The sequence below is a fragment of the Periplaneta americana genome, chromosome 12 (genome assembly GCF_040183065.1).
Source record: "Periplaneta americana isolate PAMFEO1 chromosome 12, P.americana_PAMFEO1_priV1, whole genome shotgun sequence".
Taxonomy (NCBI): Eukaryota; Metazoa; Arthropoda; class Insecta; order Blattodea; family Blattidae; genus Periplaneta; species Periplaneta americana.
In genome coordinates this window covers 88,681,360-88,699,273 of record NC_091128.1, presented here as the reverse complement: position 1 = coordinate 88,699,273, position 17,914 = coordinate 88,681,360, and the positions used below count along the sequence as shown (strand labels likewise).

At 35.5% G+C, this 17,914-nt stretch overlaps 1 protein-coding gene across 1 annotated transcript in view; it reads right to left on the bottom strand.

The window, feature by feature from the left end:
• The window catches only part of dysf (dysfusion), a 1,258,166-nt gene that overhangs the window by 39,267 nt on the left and 1,200,985 nt on the right, over positions 1–17,914 (bottom strand). The window contains exons 7-8 of the mRNA XM_069841720.1: positions 12,787–12,893; positions 5,374–5,527 (exon numbers count right to left, since the gene is read on the bottom strand). Coding sequence (XP_069697821.1) covers positions 5,374–5,527; positions 12,787–12,893 — 261 coding nt within the window. The remainder of the gene's footprint in view (positions 1–5,373; positions 5,528–12,786; positions 12,894–17,914) is intronic.

The following is a 17,914-nucleotide window of genomic DNA, read 5'->3' as shown; positions in this document are numbered from 1 at the left end:
TTTTTTTATTTTGTTCATATTCTTATCCCACAACACTCCATTTAAAGTTGAAATAGCAAATTTATCTTTAGGCCTATTATTCTTATGTTTAATCTCATCTTGATTTCCATTTTTATTTATTTTTACTCCTAAATATTCTATTTCTTCGTAATTATTTTTCCTTCAATTTCTAAATTTTGTATTTTGTGTCACCAATTGCACATAGTGTAGCCATGGCTAATGGATGAGTGGGCGAATCCCAGGAAAGTATGTATTTTATATGTTAGAAAGACGAGCTAACAACAAGGTGGAAGTTTCATTCGAAAATCTCCAAACTTGATAATGACTTCGCATTGTGTTTCAACTTTCAAAAGGGATAGACCAGGTCACTGTCTTCATATCTCCATCTCTTTCTGAAGTGTTTCTGCAAAGATTTGGCCTAAACTACCTGCTACCTGCTATCTGCTTTTTAGTTACAAAATAACGGTAGTATTTTGCTTTGAAGTAAGCAATTTCTGAGACGAATATTGTCGGAATTTTTAGTTTGAGTTTGCATTACAAAATAATAATTAATATCAAGTACAACTGATTAGTTTTAATCGACTCGATTATTCGATTAAATAGTTTTGATCGATTAATCTTGGAACAGAAATTGATCGATTAATCGATCAGATTAATCGATTAAATCCCACAACACTATAATTACTGGTCAAGAAGAGAAAAAGAAATTGCCTGATGTCACTGGCTAAGAAGAAACTACCTATTGAAGGATGCACTGGAAGGAATGGTGATCGGATATGGATCATATGTGGAGACTAAGAGGAAGGTGGAAAATAGGAGAGATTGTAGAATGTTGGGTTTGCAGTGAAAGACCTGCCCTTGGACAGAACTTTATGAATGATTGATTATATTATTATTATTATTATTATTATTATTATTATAGTAGGCCTACATATTATTGGGAAGCGAAGAACTATGGCAGACTTTCAACAAAGAATTCGGAGCTGTCAGACGAAGAAGTTGCGTTCAGAAATGATCAAAGTGAAGTTCCTTGATAAGTGAAGAGACTTAGTCCCGTATTCCACTCAGCGGCGTCCGTAATACCAGAAGCATTTTCGTAATCGCACCGGCATTGCAAACAATAAAATAAGAAAATAATTTTTATTTGAATGCTGCCTTCATAATAGTGCGGGAAGTACCTCATATTTTGTGTAAAATGTAAAAAGAGAAAAACATCATATTGCACATTATGCGACTCGGCTACTGTTTGCGAGGCAGTGTAATTACCGGCGGGATGAAGGTCACGTGGAGATTGGTTGTGCGCACTCACCCCTCTTATTAGTATCGCGGCCCGCGTGTTCCAACCCTCGCATTACGTGATTAATGCGATCTGCGCTAAAGAGTCCACTTCATCATGTGACCGGCGTTCAGATCCTGACGAGGCGCTGTTGGAGGCAAAATTTGACAGGGTGCTCTTCTCCCCTGCCATCATTGCCCAGTTTCTTCATAACCAACTTTCACTAGTATTATCGACGAAGATGACAAAGGAAAACTGATGTCCAATCCATCAAAGAATGTGGGAATAGAGGAGAGCCAGTCAATGCAAAAAAGTATGTTTTTGAACCATGATGTCTCAAAAGTTAAAAAATATTGTAGTAGGTTATTTTACATGTTCTAAATATGAATTTCAAGCAATTCTATATTTATATATTTTATAGTCCGAGAGCAATCAGAATTTAAAATATTGGTTTAAAAAAGAACACGGTTCCATTCATTGAAGTTTCCTTACTATGTAAAGGAAGATGGAAAAGTGATTTCAATGCAATTCGAAAAAGGAGAGCCTTGTTTATAAATTCCCTTAAAATGAAAAAAAAAAGAAAAAAAAAAGATATATATAATTTTTTAAATAGTTACCCACCGTAAAATAATTTTAAAACATATAGAACACAAAATGCAATTCACTTTTACAGACGAAAAAAACATGTGTTTAATTATTATTTGGGGTATATTGGTTCCACTGTGAAAATTTCAGAATGCTGACTTAAATATCATGTCAGTTTTTAATAAAAATAACTCACGGGAACAAAGGTCAGGGAGACGGACCTTTGAGATTACTCATCGTTATGAAGTCTCGCGAACGCTGCGACCGCCACATATAGCAAGTGATTTTCAACCGTCGGAACAAAAATAATTAATAAATTAATAATTTTATTAATTTAATTATTCATAGGTTTTTTGAATATAAAACTATTTCTTTTTTCAATGAGGTGTTTTTATGAGCATGCCTTAATATTATTCGGATTAGTCTTGAAGGTATTAAAATATGGTTATTCAGGTTTACAATGGCGTCTGTTTAGTTTCGATGACACTTCATATAGGATGCCTAGAATATTTTAAATTATTGATAACATGTAACTGCCACCCATTTTTCAGTCATCCGTATGACTAAAATATTAATCATATGGCGGTCTAGTTGGCAGTTTAATTTATTTTCATAATAACATTATTATAGTAAAAGCCCAAAAAAATTCATGACATCGGTGGCATAGTCTTAAAATTTTGTATGGAATGACCCAGAAGCATTTGAAAAATACGCGAAAAGCGTCCTTTCGAAGGAAATTGGGACTGAGAAGAAGTGTAAACATGAGCTCCAACTATTTTGGCCATTTGTCCCACTCCTATTTTCGCTGAAGAGAGAAAACCCCGGGAAACCTGTCACAGCCTTGGCTTTGTCCACTACAAATCTACAACTTAGCCATAGCCAAGGTTTGATCTCAGGTCCGCAGTAACAACTAACAAACAGAAATACTGTCAACATCTAGGATCCGGCAAATAAAAACGCGCATAATAATGATGATGACAGATATAATAATAATAATAATAATAATAATAATAATAATAATAATAATAATAATAATTATAATAATTATAATAATAATAATGATAAAGGTAACAAGTAGGCGTATGCATCATCATCATCATCATAACCTTAAAGATTCTAGACCAGGTGGTCCGTTTTGGCACAAAAAATTGAAACAAATCATCAATTTGAAAAATGTGCTCCTAGTCTTCCCTTTTCTCCAGATCTTTCATTCAAAATTTGTAGTGGAATTCTGTTGTGATCCATTCTTAGTATAAGAATTATGTTGTGTCCAATTTTGATTTTATTTCTGATTCTGTCTAAAATAGACATAATTCCTATTTCGTGTAAAATTTCTTCGTCTTTCTATGGTCTAACACAGCACATCCATCTGTTTTTTCTAAAAATATTCAACATTGCAGTATTTCAGTTTGTTAAATCTTGTTTCTGAAACTGTCCTAATTTTGTTTCCACATAACGAAACTTTCGCTAGTATGATGTTGTTCTTTGAGGTTGAAAATTTGATTAAATATGTACAATATTCCTTGTATTTAATTAGTTTTGTTTGGAAATCTTCTTCACCTTTACATAATAATTGATATCCTAGATAACTGAATCTATTTTCTTAATATTCTCTAATACTGTTTTAATTCTTACAGATTATTGAACTAAAAGGGATATGGAGTTAGTTTCCGAGGCTGAAATATTCATATAAAAATCATTCATAATATTGTTAAAAACACAAAAAAGTATATTTTTATAAATTAAGTGTGAAATGAAAAATTATTCAATGGTAATAGGATATGAAGAAGGGCTGTAGTAAAATATTATAGAATGACTTAAAATTGGGGATATGAATTATTTTCTTTATTCCATGCTTTACCACCAGTTGTAGCACTAGAGGAATTACTTCTATTTAACTGGCAAAAATACAATCCAATTTTATCGCACCTGACACATGTTACATGTGAAGTTACAACTTAAAAGCTGTAAACTTTTAAGCTGTTAGATAGCTGCTTGTGTTTGAGGATGTCACTGGAAGAGAAGAAACTTGAGCTTTTTCTTTTAATTCTGTTGTCTGCCATTTGACAAGATAGATGATGAATAAGACCCCTCTGAACATGCTGCCTCTTACATCTTTGTTTTCGAGTTGTCGTTTTTTCTTAAGACAAAATAAAATAATAGGAACGGATTTATCTTCTTAGGCCCTACTACAGCTCAAGCGGAAATGGGATGAGATCTTCGATAGGTTTAATTAACATGTCTCTGGGACAGTTTCCCTCGCATACTTCACTTTCTGTCTACTTTCTCACGCCATCATTTCACTATTATCGTCATATCACCGTATCATTTTTGAATGTTCTCCATTAAAATAGTTACGATACAGGCATAATATAGGGGTAGTGAGAAGGGTTCCTGATCCTTGACTGCGCTTGTACTTGGATATGATTCCAGCTAGGTTCAATTACCTGGTTGAGCTTTCTTTCCGAGATTTTCCCCAACTGTGAGATGGAAGTCAGACAATACCAACCGAATTCTCGAGCTCTTTTCGCTCTCACCAATACCATCGAGATTAGATTACGTCACAGTTGATAAACGAGTCATAGAATACCTACTAAGTCAGAAAAATAATTGGAAGCGAGAGACTTCTGAGCAGGTTAAACTACTTAATTATTTCGGATGTAATATACGATAAGGGGCATAAAGATACCCTCTTTACACGTCATGAAGATGTATGGAACTGCCAAATCGAAACTATTTTGCGTATTCGGTACTTGATATAAATATTTTAATGAACAAAATATTGACATAATTCAAGAGTTAAATTAAAAGTTGGGGTGAGAGAAATATCGAAACTACTAGTGGAATGTACTTTATTAAAGTACAGAAATCAACAGCAATACAACTGTGAAGGACGTAAGACAAAAATAATTTAATATTTGTACAATTTGGAACAAAAATATAAGTAAAAAGGAAAAAGTAAATTTTACACATCATGTAAAAGAAGAATTATAGGTCTTAAATTATGTGCTGTGACGATATCTCGGAAATTTCGGAACTGTTTAGAAATTCGTCATAGTTGTCATGTCGCTCAAGACCTAAAGGATAGCCTATTCTATTGAATCTGCTATGTCTGGCTAGACCAATTTTAAATTACAGAACAGAAACTCAAAATAGCAAACGCGTTGATGAAACAGCGGTAATGAGGGTATTACGAAAAATTACTGAAAAGTAATTTTGATTTAAACTTAGAACTCTGTTGCCAAATTGAACCCATTAACAACGGTGACTATGATGGATTGAACATAACAAACGAATGGATAACACAAGACTAGATAAAAGTGAGAGCTTGAAGAACGAGTGGATGAGGAAATGGGCAGACTTAAATGGAGTTTGAACGATTAAATTCGCCTAGAAAAATGAATTGAGGCAAGCGATGAATTAATTGAGGGACTAACAATAAGAAGAAAGGAGACAAGGAAATTTATTTTGATTCTGCACGTACACATATAAACAGGGCATAAGAGTCTCACCTCAGGACCTGATTGGTGCAAACGATGACGGGCTGTTGACTGTTCTCCATGTTGTCCTTGACTTGGAGGACGCAGTGCACCCACAACCAGTCGCCAGGCCGCCTCTGGAGACGAAGCAATAGGATGCAGGACCGGTCCTGTTCGGATTGAGTTACTGAAAGGACACAAAACATCTTCTGTTATAACAATACCTTATTTAGCCACAGAAGATCTGGTATAATATTCATTAGACAGGCCTAGGAACCAGAGACTAACACTGTGATATTCCCAAGATGAATTTTAAAATGTCCAGTACTGTTGATTTAAGCGTGATGAGTAACTGTTACTGTAATAGCAGGGAATCCAAGTATTCTATTAAAGGTTATGGACCTACTGCTGTTGCAGAAATGACAAATGAACTAGCGATAACTCTATTTGCCAAAGTTGTTCGAGCTATTTTGCTATGATCCCTCCCAGGAATCTGTGGAGTAACTTCACGCATATAGGAGGGGAATCTAATCTGTGCCGGAGTGTATTGCGGGCAGCATCAGTTCGAGACCGCTAAGGGGTAAGATGCTTTTGGTAGAAAGTACAGTTGACTTTAGATAGAAATTATTCCCTTCCTGCAAGCGATTGCCATAGCTATACCACTTAGAAAATGCAGCTATGGCGGAAACCTGAATCATTTTCTTCTTTCACACTCGCTGCGTGTTCTCCTCTGTGCTTTCTCCGACGTCGATCACCAATCAGAATCTGTGTCTTAACCGAAGTTGGCGGTACTAGGCCGCTATTATCGTCACTCTCATTGGATTACGTTGTTTACTTCCGCTTCAACCGCACACTGCTGGGCAAAATATTTGTCCTCTATTTTCTGCACATGCTCACATAATTTCACCATTTTTCGGGGGAATATTCATCCATGGGTTTATGATCAAACAATATTTCTCACGTAAAGACATGCCAATACTCTGGTTATAACTTAAACACACAGCACTATTACTAGTATTCATTTATTTATGTTATACTAAACTTCACTTCACTTTGGCGCAACTGTACTCCCTACGAACTCAGCGTTCACCATGAACAAGAACTGTGGGAGGGGAGATTAGCGCATGCGCATTACAACTGCATTTACAAAGTGGTATCCCTATAGCTTCGTTCAACCAACACCTCCCTCCAGAGCGATCATTGGCCCTAGTCCTCCCACATACCACTTGCGCAGAGGTTTCGTCTTTTTACTCTACAGATTCCTGGGACGGACCATAGATGTTATTTTATGATTTTATTGTTGCATGCTTTATGAAGGTTACAGTATGGTTTCATTTTTATTAACTGAGCTGTCTTATTTGTTAGTTGAGAATAACTATGTCAGGCTTTTTTTGACTGGGAAGAGTGATATCTGTGGAATTTCTCTATACTTCTTCATCTTTTGACTTATTGTATGCTTAAAGCCTGTTTCATACAGAATCCTTCCATCTTTACTCAGAGCGACCAGGTCTTCTCTTTCTTTACTATTCTGTCATCTGACATTCTAAATATTTGGTTGTTCCGTTATCTTTTTCATTTTATGACCCAGTTACCTATTCTTGAATATTACATTTTCCTCTGTTGCTATTACTTCTTACTCTGTCACATATCGTATTATTTAATGTTTTTGAGAGCCGTCATTTTTATTGTTTCTAATAACTGGCATGTTTTTACAGTATCTACTCCTGTTTCTGCTGAATATGTTAATATTGGTCTTATTACTGATCTTACTTTTCGTTCTTCTTTTATTTATTTCTTCAAATAATCATCCAACTGTTCTTGCAGTTTTATTTGAGTTTGTACTTCTGTACATGATATTCTGGTGTTTGTTATTACTCCTAGGTAATATTTATTTCTGTTATATTTATTACTTTTTCTTGGACTTGAAGTTTACATCCAATTGGTTTTTCACTTGCTACCATACATTTTGTTTCAGATGTTGGAATTTTCATGTTATATTTTGTAGATGTAAACACAAACTTCTGTAATAATCCTTGTAATGGCCCTTAATCAGATATTAATACCGCATCGTCAGCATAACAAAGACAAGTAGGATCAGTTCTGTCCATTGTATACCCATTCATTATTTTTTACATTTTTTATAGTCATTTCATTTATTACAATATCAAAAAGTAAAGGATTAAGAGAGGCTCCCTGTCGAACACCTTCGGTTATTGAAATCGTTTCAGTAGTTTTTTCTCCAGTCCAAATACAATTGAACAATGTGTTTCCAAATCTCGTTCAGTCCATTTGGCCATTTTTTTATGATTTATACATATATATGTTTTTTTTAGACCTCTATCATTATATTTTAAGATTTTCTTGTAAAACAATGCCAATTCTTATCTAAAAGTTTGTGTTATTGTGTATGTCACTTGAAAACTCACTCAGTCCGTCGACCGGTGGATAAAAAACTAACCCAGTCCTTTTATAAAAATGCACTGAACACATTTTGGGATCACACTCTTCAATAATGAGGACGTCACCCGAATAAAGGCGTATAGAGCAAAATGTAGTTCTGATATGAACTAATTTCAATGTTTGTCAGCTCTCAGGTTGATCGCAAAAGTGTAATTTAACAGTGAAGAAAAACGTTTTCGACACAACTGTGATGAACCTGACAGCTGACAAACACTGAAATTAGTTTATATCTGAACTACATTTTATTCGGGTGATGTCCTCAATTTATAGTTACAATTTAAAAAATGACTTGTACTTCTGCAGGACTGTTTCCACAAGTGTTCCATGTCCTTTTGCAAGATACTGATGGAGTAGTAGGGGAGACTGTTGTACCATTAAACACTTTTCACATTTTATTTTTTTTTTAATTTTGGGAAATGAAATTTTTTAAATGAAAAAATGCTTGAAATAATTATTGAAGATTCCTTTACAACTTCCTGTATGTATTTTCCTGTTTTACACACCTATTAAGGATGGAAGAAATAAAATGAAGGGGTATGTAATGTGTTCAAAGGTACAACAGGTTCATGTACCTTGGAACATACCCTCTTGTAAGCTGGAACACATGGAATATAGGTGGGAATATAGCTGTAAAAACTGACAATCATATTTAAAATGTATTTGCCATCATAAACCAGAGCAGGCTTCTCTGATTGAGATTTTATTTTCTGGAGGAGCAATAACTGCTTCAACAGCTTTCTTCAAGACATCCGTATCAATTGGGTGCCTCTTAACTCCGGACTTACTTCGTGACATGATATTAAAATAAAAGAAAAACAAAAACCGATAGCATCGTGTACTCTAGAACATTTTCCATGGTACAAGATGTTTTGTGTTCAAAGATACAAGAGGGTGCACGTTTAAAGAAATATGGCTCCCAAAACTAGAGATTCGAATAAATCATGGAAATTAAAATATGTTATTACTCACCAGATGATAGGGAACAGACTGTACTTGAAAGATATTAACAAATACAATTTAGTTTTGTGTTATAAAACATACAATAATGAACGAAATGTTTACTTTTGATACAAAAAACTTCTTTGAGTTCACAGAACTCACACTTTGCAGTAAATCAAACTCAAACTACGACCAGAGCTATTTAGCGGCTTTCTCTACAATCTACTTCAGTGCGAGTGCTCTAGATAGCAGCAAAAATTAAAAACAAAAAACGTTCAAAGGCATACTATGCTAAAGGTACAACAGTCTCCTCTATATTTTCAACATTGTCATGCTTCTTCGTATGTTCTGTGCTTGTAAGCAAACTACAAGAACCAGAAATATTTTTTATTCTTTCTTTGCGTTTCTTCATTTGTCGCCAGGAATTCTTCATGCACTATTTATAGGCCTAGTTATTATTATTATTATTATTATTATTATTATTATTGTTATTATTATTATTATTATTATTACGAACAATTCTCTCAATCATAGAGATTATCCAGCGCCGGTTAAATTATATAGACATTATACAATAGGCGATGATGATGACGACGATTACAGATTAATTTTGATGATGGTGGGGGAAAAGTCATTATATTTAGTCTACAGCCCTCTCATTCAATAAAAGTGTAGCTACTCATCACGCCATAAAACAGACTTTCTTAAGTGAGGGTATTGGGAGTGAAGAGAGCGTACTGCATTCACTATGGAAGTGATGTCTCTCTTCAATTAGGTCTGTTATACATTCATGTTTAGTGATGGACTGTGTCTCCACTACATTTTAACGTAACACTATACTCTAGTATATACAGTAACGAAGCTCAATACGTAGTAAATATGCATCCATAGATAGTTGCTAACCATTGGGATCGCTACTATCGGCTCATTACAAACAATGCGAAATAGTACCTGCACAGTCTATTTTTCCTAGTAGTACCCTCAACAACTCAAGCTTCGTGACATATACTAGATTGTAGTAACACTATAGGTCTACTGCTATGCGTAATTGCAATATGCAATATAATGCTTCCTTTGATTATATTTTGTGTTAGGTACGTATTCCAAATACATGAACAGTTTTCTGTTAACCGTCCGATTTAGCAGTTTAGTCAACGGTACCAATTTTATTCAGCTGAAGTTTGCGAACTTTTAGTACATGCCAAATGCGTCTTTCTATTAGAGAATTGAAAGAGTCCACATATCTTCGGGAGACTTACAATGAATATAATGGCTTGTCAGAGTAACAAACAGCATATACGCGGGCTGCTGAAACTGAATTGCAATGAGCTGTAATGTGTCGCTTTCCTTGAGCGTAGGCTTGACATAGTTGAATTGACGTTACACTGTATAAATATCCAAAATAACTAACCTTATTTCCAGTGATGTAAAAAAATGTACTTCATACTATGAATTGTGAATGGTTGTTGGTCGAACCTCAACTGTTGCTTGTCCATTGTTTACAAGTGAATAGTTTTAAATAATTTTTATAAAAATGTTTTACTAAGCTGACACATGCTTTCCCATTACATGTTTACAGTATTCGCAACAGTTCGCTTCCTTTTTAATGTTGGGAATTGTATTACAGTTAATATTGTTACTACAGATAATCTAATCTGTCATAAGTGATGACGGTTTTAATTGGAATGCATTGAGATGATAAATTAATCTAACCTTCACAGTAAAGGTCGTTAGATTCTATGGTCTTCAGCCACATTTCAGCAAGGTTTGTAATCTCGCGACGGCACCAGTTTCTGGTTTTTGATACGACGAATTCGATGATACTCATTTCAACGGCTTCCAAGTTTTGGAAATCTCTTCCATACTGAAGTGGGTCATGGATCGAAATAGATGGTAATAAGAAGACGTAAGACTAAGGCTATATGCTGGATGTGTTAGCAATTCGATTTCTGGATTTTGTTCCATGATTGTTCGAGCGGGACATAGTCTCACATTGTCCTGTTACAAGATAATTCTATTTTGATTAACAAATTCCGGGTACCTCTCTCTCAAAACTTCATGAACTCGTTCTAGCTAGTGACCATAAAGATCCTCATCTACTACATGTCCGTTTGGAAAAAACTCTCAATGAACTACACCTCCCAAATTCCAGCAGATACATAACACCATTTTAGGGCTAACCGATTTTGTTTAACGACGACTTTGGCAAGCTAACGGGAATCGAGCCACTGTTTTGTTGTGTCAGGGTTGCGGTAATAGCTACACCCATTTTTCATCACATGTGGCAATTCTCCCGATAAATCTGTCATCAATGGGATTAGCGATAAACTGATAACAGATTCGCAATCTGAGTTGAGCTTGTTCAGATGCCAATTCATGAGTTAGATAGGCCTACTAGTGTCCGACAATGTTCGAATATGAGAGAGACAACCAAGACATTAAAAACTTCGTCTTATTTAATATGAAAAACTAATCGCAAGATTTGTGCTAAAATTCTCAAGCTATTAATACATGAGTGGAGGACAGCGAATATTTTTATAATAAGTTGCAACAAATACGACAGGCCTCCTACTGAACAGCGAACATCGGCGAATATCGAACTTCACCATATTCGACAAACTTGAACCGAACATAGCGCCTGTAATGCACGACATTAGTTGGTACAGATCTACAATTCCTGTATGATATTCTAAGCGTCATAATATGTCGATATATTGTATCTTTTGAAGCACCAAGTTCTTTTGACAAGCTATAAGTGCCTTTTTGCGGATTTTCTTCCAAAATTCTGCCTGTATTCTCAATATTCCATACCTTAGATCTTACAGGACGTTGTAAATCTTTAATGTCTCCTTCTCCGTTATTGAAACGCTGGAGCCATCGTTGTGCTACACACTCACTAACGACACCTTGACCCACAACTCCAGATATTTTTCGAGCTGCGACAGCAGCTTTATAATCTTGTTTCCAGTAGTGCTTTAGAAGGAGTCTAATCTCAAACTCTCTCACCTTCTACTACTACTTACTGGCTTTTAAGGAACCCGGAGATTCATTGCCGCCCTCACATAAGCCCTCCATTGGTTCCTATCCTGAGCGAGATTAATCCACTCTCTATCATCATATCCCACTTCCCTCAAATCCATTTTAATATTATCTTCCCATCTACATCTCGGCCTCTCCGAAGGTCTTCTTCCCTTCAGCCTCATAACTAACACTCTATATGCATTTCTGGATTTGCCCATACGTGCTACATGCACTCTATCACCTTCATTTTATATCATTTTCATTAACAATTGACGACAGTCACATGCTCACAATACGCAATAATAACCATAGTGCAATGTAAATTGCGTTACTCAACGAAAGAAAATCATTAAAATCTTACAAAACACCAAACATAAAAAAACCGACATGAGATAAAGTAATGTAATTCGCAAATAAGCACACACTATTATAGTATTTGCCTACATTCCGTTACTCTCGGAAGAATAATTGAAGACCTATCTTTCCAAAGGTGCTAAGTGCCAATTTTTCAAATTGTATGTTATTCAATCTAAGGGAGGAATACCCATATGAGGCCACCGGCGTGGCTCAGTCGGTTGCCTGCCAGTCTGAAGTTGCGCTCGGGAGCGGGTTCGATCCCCGCTTGGGCTGATTACCTGGCTGGGTTTTTTCCGAGGTTTTCCCCAACCGTAAAGTGAATGCCAGATAATCTATGGCGAATTCTTGGCCTCATCTCGCGAAATACCATTTCGCTATCACCATTCTCATCGACGCTAAATAACCTCGTAGTTGATACAGCGTAGTTAAATAACCAACTAAAAGAAAACATCCATATGAGCATATCATATTAAATGGGCTTTGTCGTAGCTCAGCTGTAAGTTTCTCATTCGTGCCCCAAAAGACGGAGTTAGGCATCTCAACGTGCATTTGGCAGTGTGTTTTCAATCAATACCTCCGAAAGTTTTTTTTTTTTTTTTTTTTTGGCGCTTAGCACCTTCGAGAAGATAAGTCTTCAAAGACTAGATAACTAATCATTTAGATACTCACTGAGACGGTGTTTGCTCTGCGCCTCTCTCATGCAGTCCCAGTGCAGCAAATGGTACCATGACGCTCCCTGCAGTTCCGTTCTGGGATAGCCCAAATGGAACTCTCCACTGAAACAAACGAAATAAATATTAAAATCATTCAAGCAAATTAAAACCGAGATGCAAGAATGTTGTATATTATTATTATTATTATTATTATTATTATTATTATTATTATTATTATTATTATTATTATTTAGGTCTTTAAATGTTGTCCGTCTGCCTGTTCTGTATCAAAGACGTCCAAGAAATTACAAAATAAATCAGTTTCGTAAATGATTACCCAATTTCTCATATCATAAATACATCGCATCAGTGAGTCGTGCAGGCGATTGATTCGCATTTGTAACTTCCTCACGCCATTTATGAATGTAACATTTAAAGACGCATGGTTCACTGCTCAGATGCATCACTAAATTTAGGAAAATCGTGCGTCACTCCCTTCCAAATAAGTGGTCATGACGCTTTATTGCGTTAAAGTGGCAAAAGCAGTCAATTAGCAACATTCAGTGGTGCAGGCACCGTTATAAATTGTATAAAATTAAAACTTAGCACAGTAAGCAAATCTCTTTATGATCGCATTTGGTGCCTATAGTTCGTGACATCAAAGTGACGACGTCTATTGTGATAACATTAAGTCTTGCACGGTTATTGTGTAAGAATAATTATTATTAGTTTGAGTGTTCAACCGTGTGATTATGATTTAGTACCGCGAAAGTTTGGAACTACTTGTAGGTGCCATATGGGAATAATATTGCTCTAGATAGGAGGATCCGTTATGAGCGGTGCAGTTAGTTGAGCTAGTGAGGCAAAACGAACCCGATAAGAATGACGACCCTTCAGGACTTACACAACATTACCTTGATCATGGGACCTGAAATAGTTTCAAAATGTTGGAGATATTAGTTCCCAGCACAAGACTGAAAACCCAACACAATTGAAGAGTTCGCGGGAAAAACGATGAATGTCACAGTTTTGTTAAGGTTGATGTCATTATCTAATTCAATGAACCACTACGAAATTTAATGTTAGTCTTATGAAAAATGGTAAAAAGGAGAATTATCATTACAAATACAGTAATTCTTTCCTTTATTTTCTATAGAAACAGCACTACATCTTGCAGTTATAGACTCAATTAGATCATTATCTAATCCTCAACAGAAATGTGATATTCATCGTTTTTCCCGCGAACTCTTCAATTATTTTGACTAAGGCACCCTTTCTTGTTTTCTGCAAGTATAATGGCTGAGCCTATTACGCCTCAAACGGCTGATTGCACCATCGCTTCTTCCATACGGATTTTCTTTGAGATTATTTTCTCACCAATCCGTTACAAAGTCTACATCCACGAGTTTTTATATTTGCTTATTGTGTCATATATGCAATCAGTGTTTAATTAATTTATAATTTGAATATTCCTTTTCCTGTCTGTAATTTATATCTCAGAAATTTCATTTCTGTCGCCAGAAGTCTTACACATTTTTTTGTCATTGTACGGCTGTCAAAAGAAAAAGTGACCACTCTCTAGAAGCTAAATAATTCCCTTCGAGTATCTTCACTACAATTCGGAGACAGGCGATGTTACATATTGTTGGATCACATGGCCTGATATCTACAGTTATAATTGAAGTGTTCTGCATGTCACTATTATAGTGTAGTAGTAGTGTTCCGGGCTGATATTCATATGGTCGTGCGTTCGAACTCAACATAGTGCTTATGTTCTTGTTTTTTTTTTTTTTTTTTGTTTTTAAGATAGAGAAAAAAATATAATTGCTCCTGTCTTTTTTTATAATTGTTTAGTAATTAACAGAGGGCGGATCAGAGTGACCAGGTTCCGTGGCTTCATGTTACTGATGCAGAGAGCAGAATGTCTCGGCACGTGTTCCCTAGGTACAGACAGTGGGTAAAGAGTTATACAGTATGCAGTAGGAACATCACGTTCCTCTTCGCAAACAGGTGGCGTATGCTACTACTAGTGAAAGCAAATGCGAAGTTATTATTTGGGAATACGACGTATCCGATGAACTACGCATAGTAGTGGACCTATAGTTAAACAGAGCAATTAGGAACAAGCGTGTGCTATTTGTGTTGTTATTTATAAACTGTCAGAATGCCTAAGGAAAAACGTGTACAAAGTGAAAAAGTGAACGTTTGTACACCAGTTCGGAGGTAATATCTTCAGCAGTGAAGGAAAAATAATTACGTATAATATATGTAAAGTGACGTTAAGAGCTACGAAAAAATGGCACTTAGGCATTGCAACAGCAGACATCACAGGGAATACATACAAGAGAATCCGTCAACATCGGATGCAAATGTAATTGTAGGAACATTTATACCTAACTCTACTGGAAAGAAATATGTACTAACGTGTGAGACGATAGAAAATGTGAACCACACAACAATGGCAACTGTATTTTCTAATGTCATGAGTATTTTGTGTCGTACTGGTATCAGGTATAATAATGTACTTCTTTTAGTCACAGATGCTGCGCCCTATATGATAAAGGGGCCAAGGACATAAAAATAATATATCCTAAGTTGGTTCACCTTACTTGCTTACCATACTGACTCCATAGAGTGGCGGAAGTAATTCGCTCTTCTTATGATGACGTCGATAGCTTTATAGGCAATGTTAAGAAAATTTTTTCTGAAAGAACCTTCCCGAATACAAAAATTCAAGGAAATCGTTCCCAGGGTTCCCCTTCCACCAAACCCCTAATAACAAGTTGGGGCAGTTGGATGGAGGCTGCCTTCTATTATGCCACATATTATGTTCAAATTGTGAAAGTGATCAATAGTTAAAATTCTACAAAGGCACATGTAATTTATTGAAATAGCAAAATCCCTAATTTCAGATGATCTTGCGAGCAGTTTAGATTTCATACAGAATAACTTTTATCACTTACCGAAAGCCATCACGTTGTTACAAACATCTGATTTACACATGCCAAAGGCTATAAACATATAGAAGAAATATCTGTAAAACTTAAGGAAACCAAAGCCGGAAGTTACGAAAAAAGTGAACGAGAAACTTCAGAATGTGTTAGCAAAAAATAATGGTTTTTCAATCATGTGTGGTGTGCGAGATGTGTTGCTGCAAAAACAAACAGAGCCCTCCAGATCAAAAAGTGGAAGAAATGTAATATGAGACATTGATATTAATATTCCTGATATAGTACATTATTCGTATGCACCTATTACTTCTTGCGATGTCGAAAAGAGTTTCTCACGATATAATTTTTGTTTAAGTGAGAGAGGCAGAACGTTCACTTTCGACAATCTCCGCATGTGCATTATTGTCCACTGCAATGCACAGACTATGTAGTATTCACTTTATACGTAAGTACAATGTAGTGTTTTATAACGGAGCACAAATTCACAGCCGTCATGTACAGCACAATGTACGCATTCTTTTGACACAACTGTACGGACATTGCAGGTACGCGCCCGTTGTGTACTTCTGGAGTCACCGTCTCTGCTTCAACATAAACAGACTATAGTAAATGGTTAGTAAACTTGTAAGAACAGTCACTCTGATCCGTCCTTTGGTAATTAACATCAGGTTCATGAATGTATTATGTCATTATTTTATCATTATTTATTATGACATTATGGCTCCAAATGGAAAGAAAGAAATATTTTATTCTCAACAAAAAGGTCTTTCGTCGCATAAGCAAAACAAACTTAATGGCGTTTGTCTTAGAAAATGCAAACATTAAAAAAAAAACAAAAAAAAAAAGCCACTATTCAATATTTAGTTCATCTTCCTTTCATCTCGATTACATCTTGTAGTCGAGTGGGCATAGAATCGACTAGTCTTTTCAAATAGCGACTGTTCTTGACTCGGCATCCCAGGATCCTGGACGAGCTTCCATAAATCATCAGGAAGGGGATTGGGCCATTTTGCCGCATATGCTTCTCTACTTGTGTCTCCATAGCTCAGTCGGAAGAACGTCGGAAAATACATTAAACAAGTACAGTAGAGTAAAAGTACAGAAAATGTATATATATATATATATATATATATATATATATATATATATAAATTTCAAATGTTGTTAATACACCTACTGGTGATTTCGTAAAATCCGAATGGATCTCTTTAAGGCACTAATGGCTGTTTTCCTTATAATGGAGTTATTGAGGCCTAATATTTTGCATGTTTTGGCAAAGAAGCAGGTTATGGTTTCCCTTGCTCCCACGTTCAGATCCACAACTTCGATTTCTCAAAGATGATGTGTTTCTTTATAATATGGGATTGTAGGTTCGTACAGTACTGTTTTTTTTTTTTCAGCATCCACCTCGGCCGGTTATTTGGCATGCGTTTTGAATATGATAGTGGGGTCAAGAAAGAAAGCCGAGTTGTTTTTTTTATGAAAATATCGATATGTCTAACATTGCCTTGTGCGGCTAATCCTTGTACCTCTTGGTATAGCCTACGGCGAATCCAACTTCCTACAATTCCTCAGCAAGCACAGAGCGGATTGTGTGACGGCATATGTTGCGGAGAGCCTCACCGTAGGGGCAGAAACCGAGGATATGAGGAAGGGTTTCGATCTCACTTATCTATATTTGAGAGTTGTTGTTTTCCTTTCCATCCACTAAATCTATCAGGCCTGATGTTAGTGTCAAGTAGTTGATTTCATAACTAAATGTTAATCGATTATTTAATGCTGTTATTTTAGGCTAATTAACGATTAATTGAATTAATAAACGATTAGTATGAAACAGTTACATGATATCAACAAATATGTAAAGAAACTAAAATCTGTATGTATAAATCCAAAACGAGAAGTTTAATAACTTATGGTGTAGGAACATGAATTATTACTACAAAATTAAAATCAAATTTCAGTAAATAAAAATGAATTTTTAAGAATGTCCGTAGGATGTTCTAAACTACATCGAATTATAAATAATACGACAAAATAAGAGATTACAGCGACGCTAAAATAATCGAATAGTTGATACAGCGTCGTTGAATAACATAAAAAAGGAAATCATTCATTTTGTTTACCAAAAATATTGTCCCTACTTACCATTCACTTTGCAGTTAAGAAAACTTCTGAAAAGACATAACCAGGTAA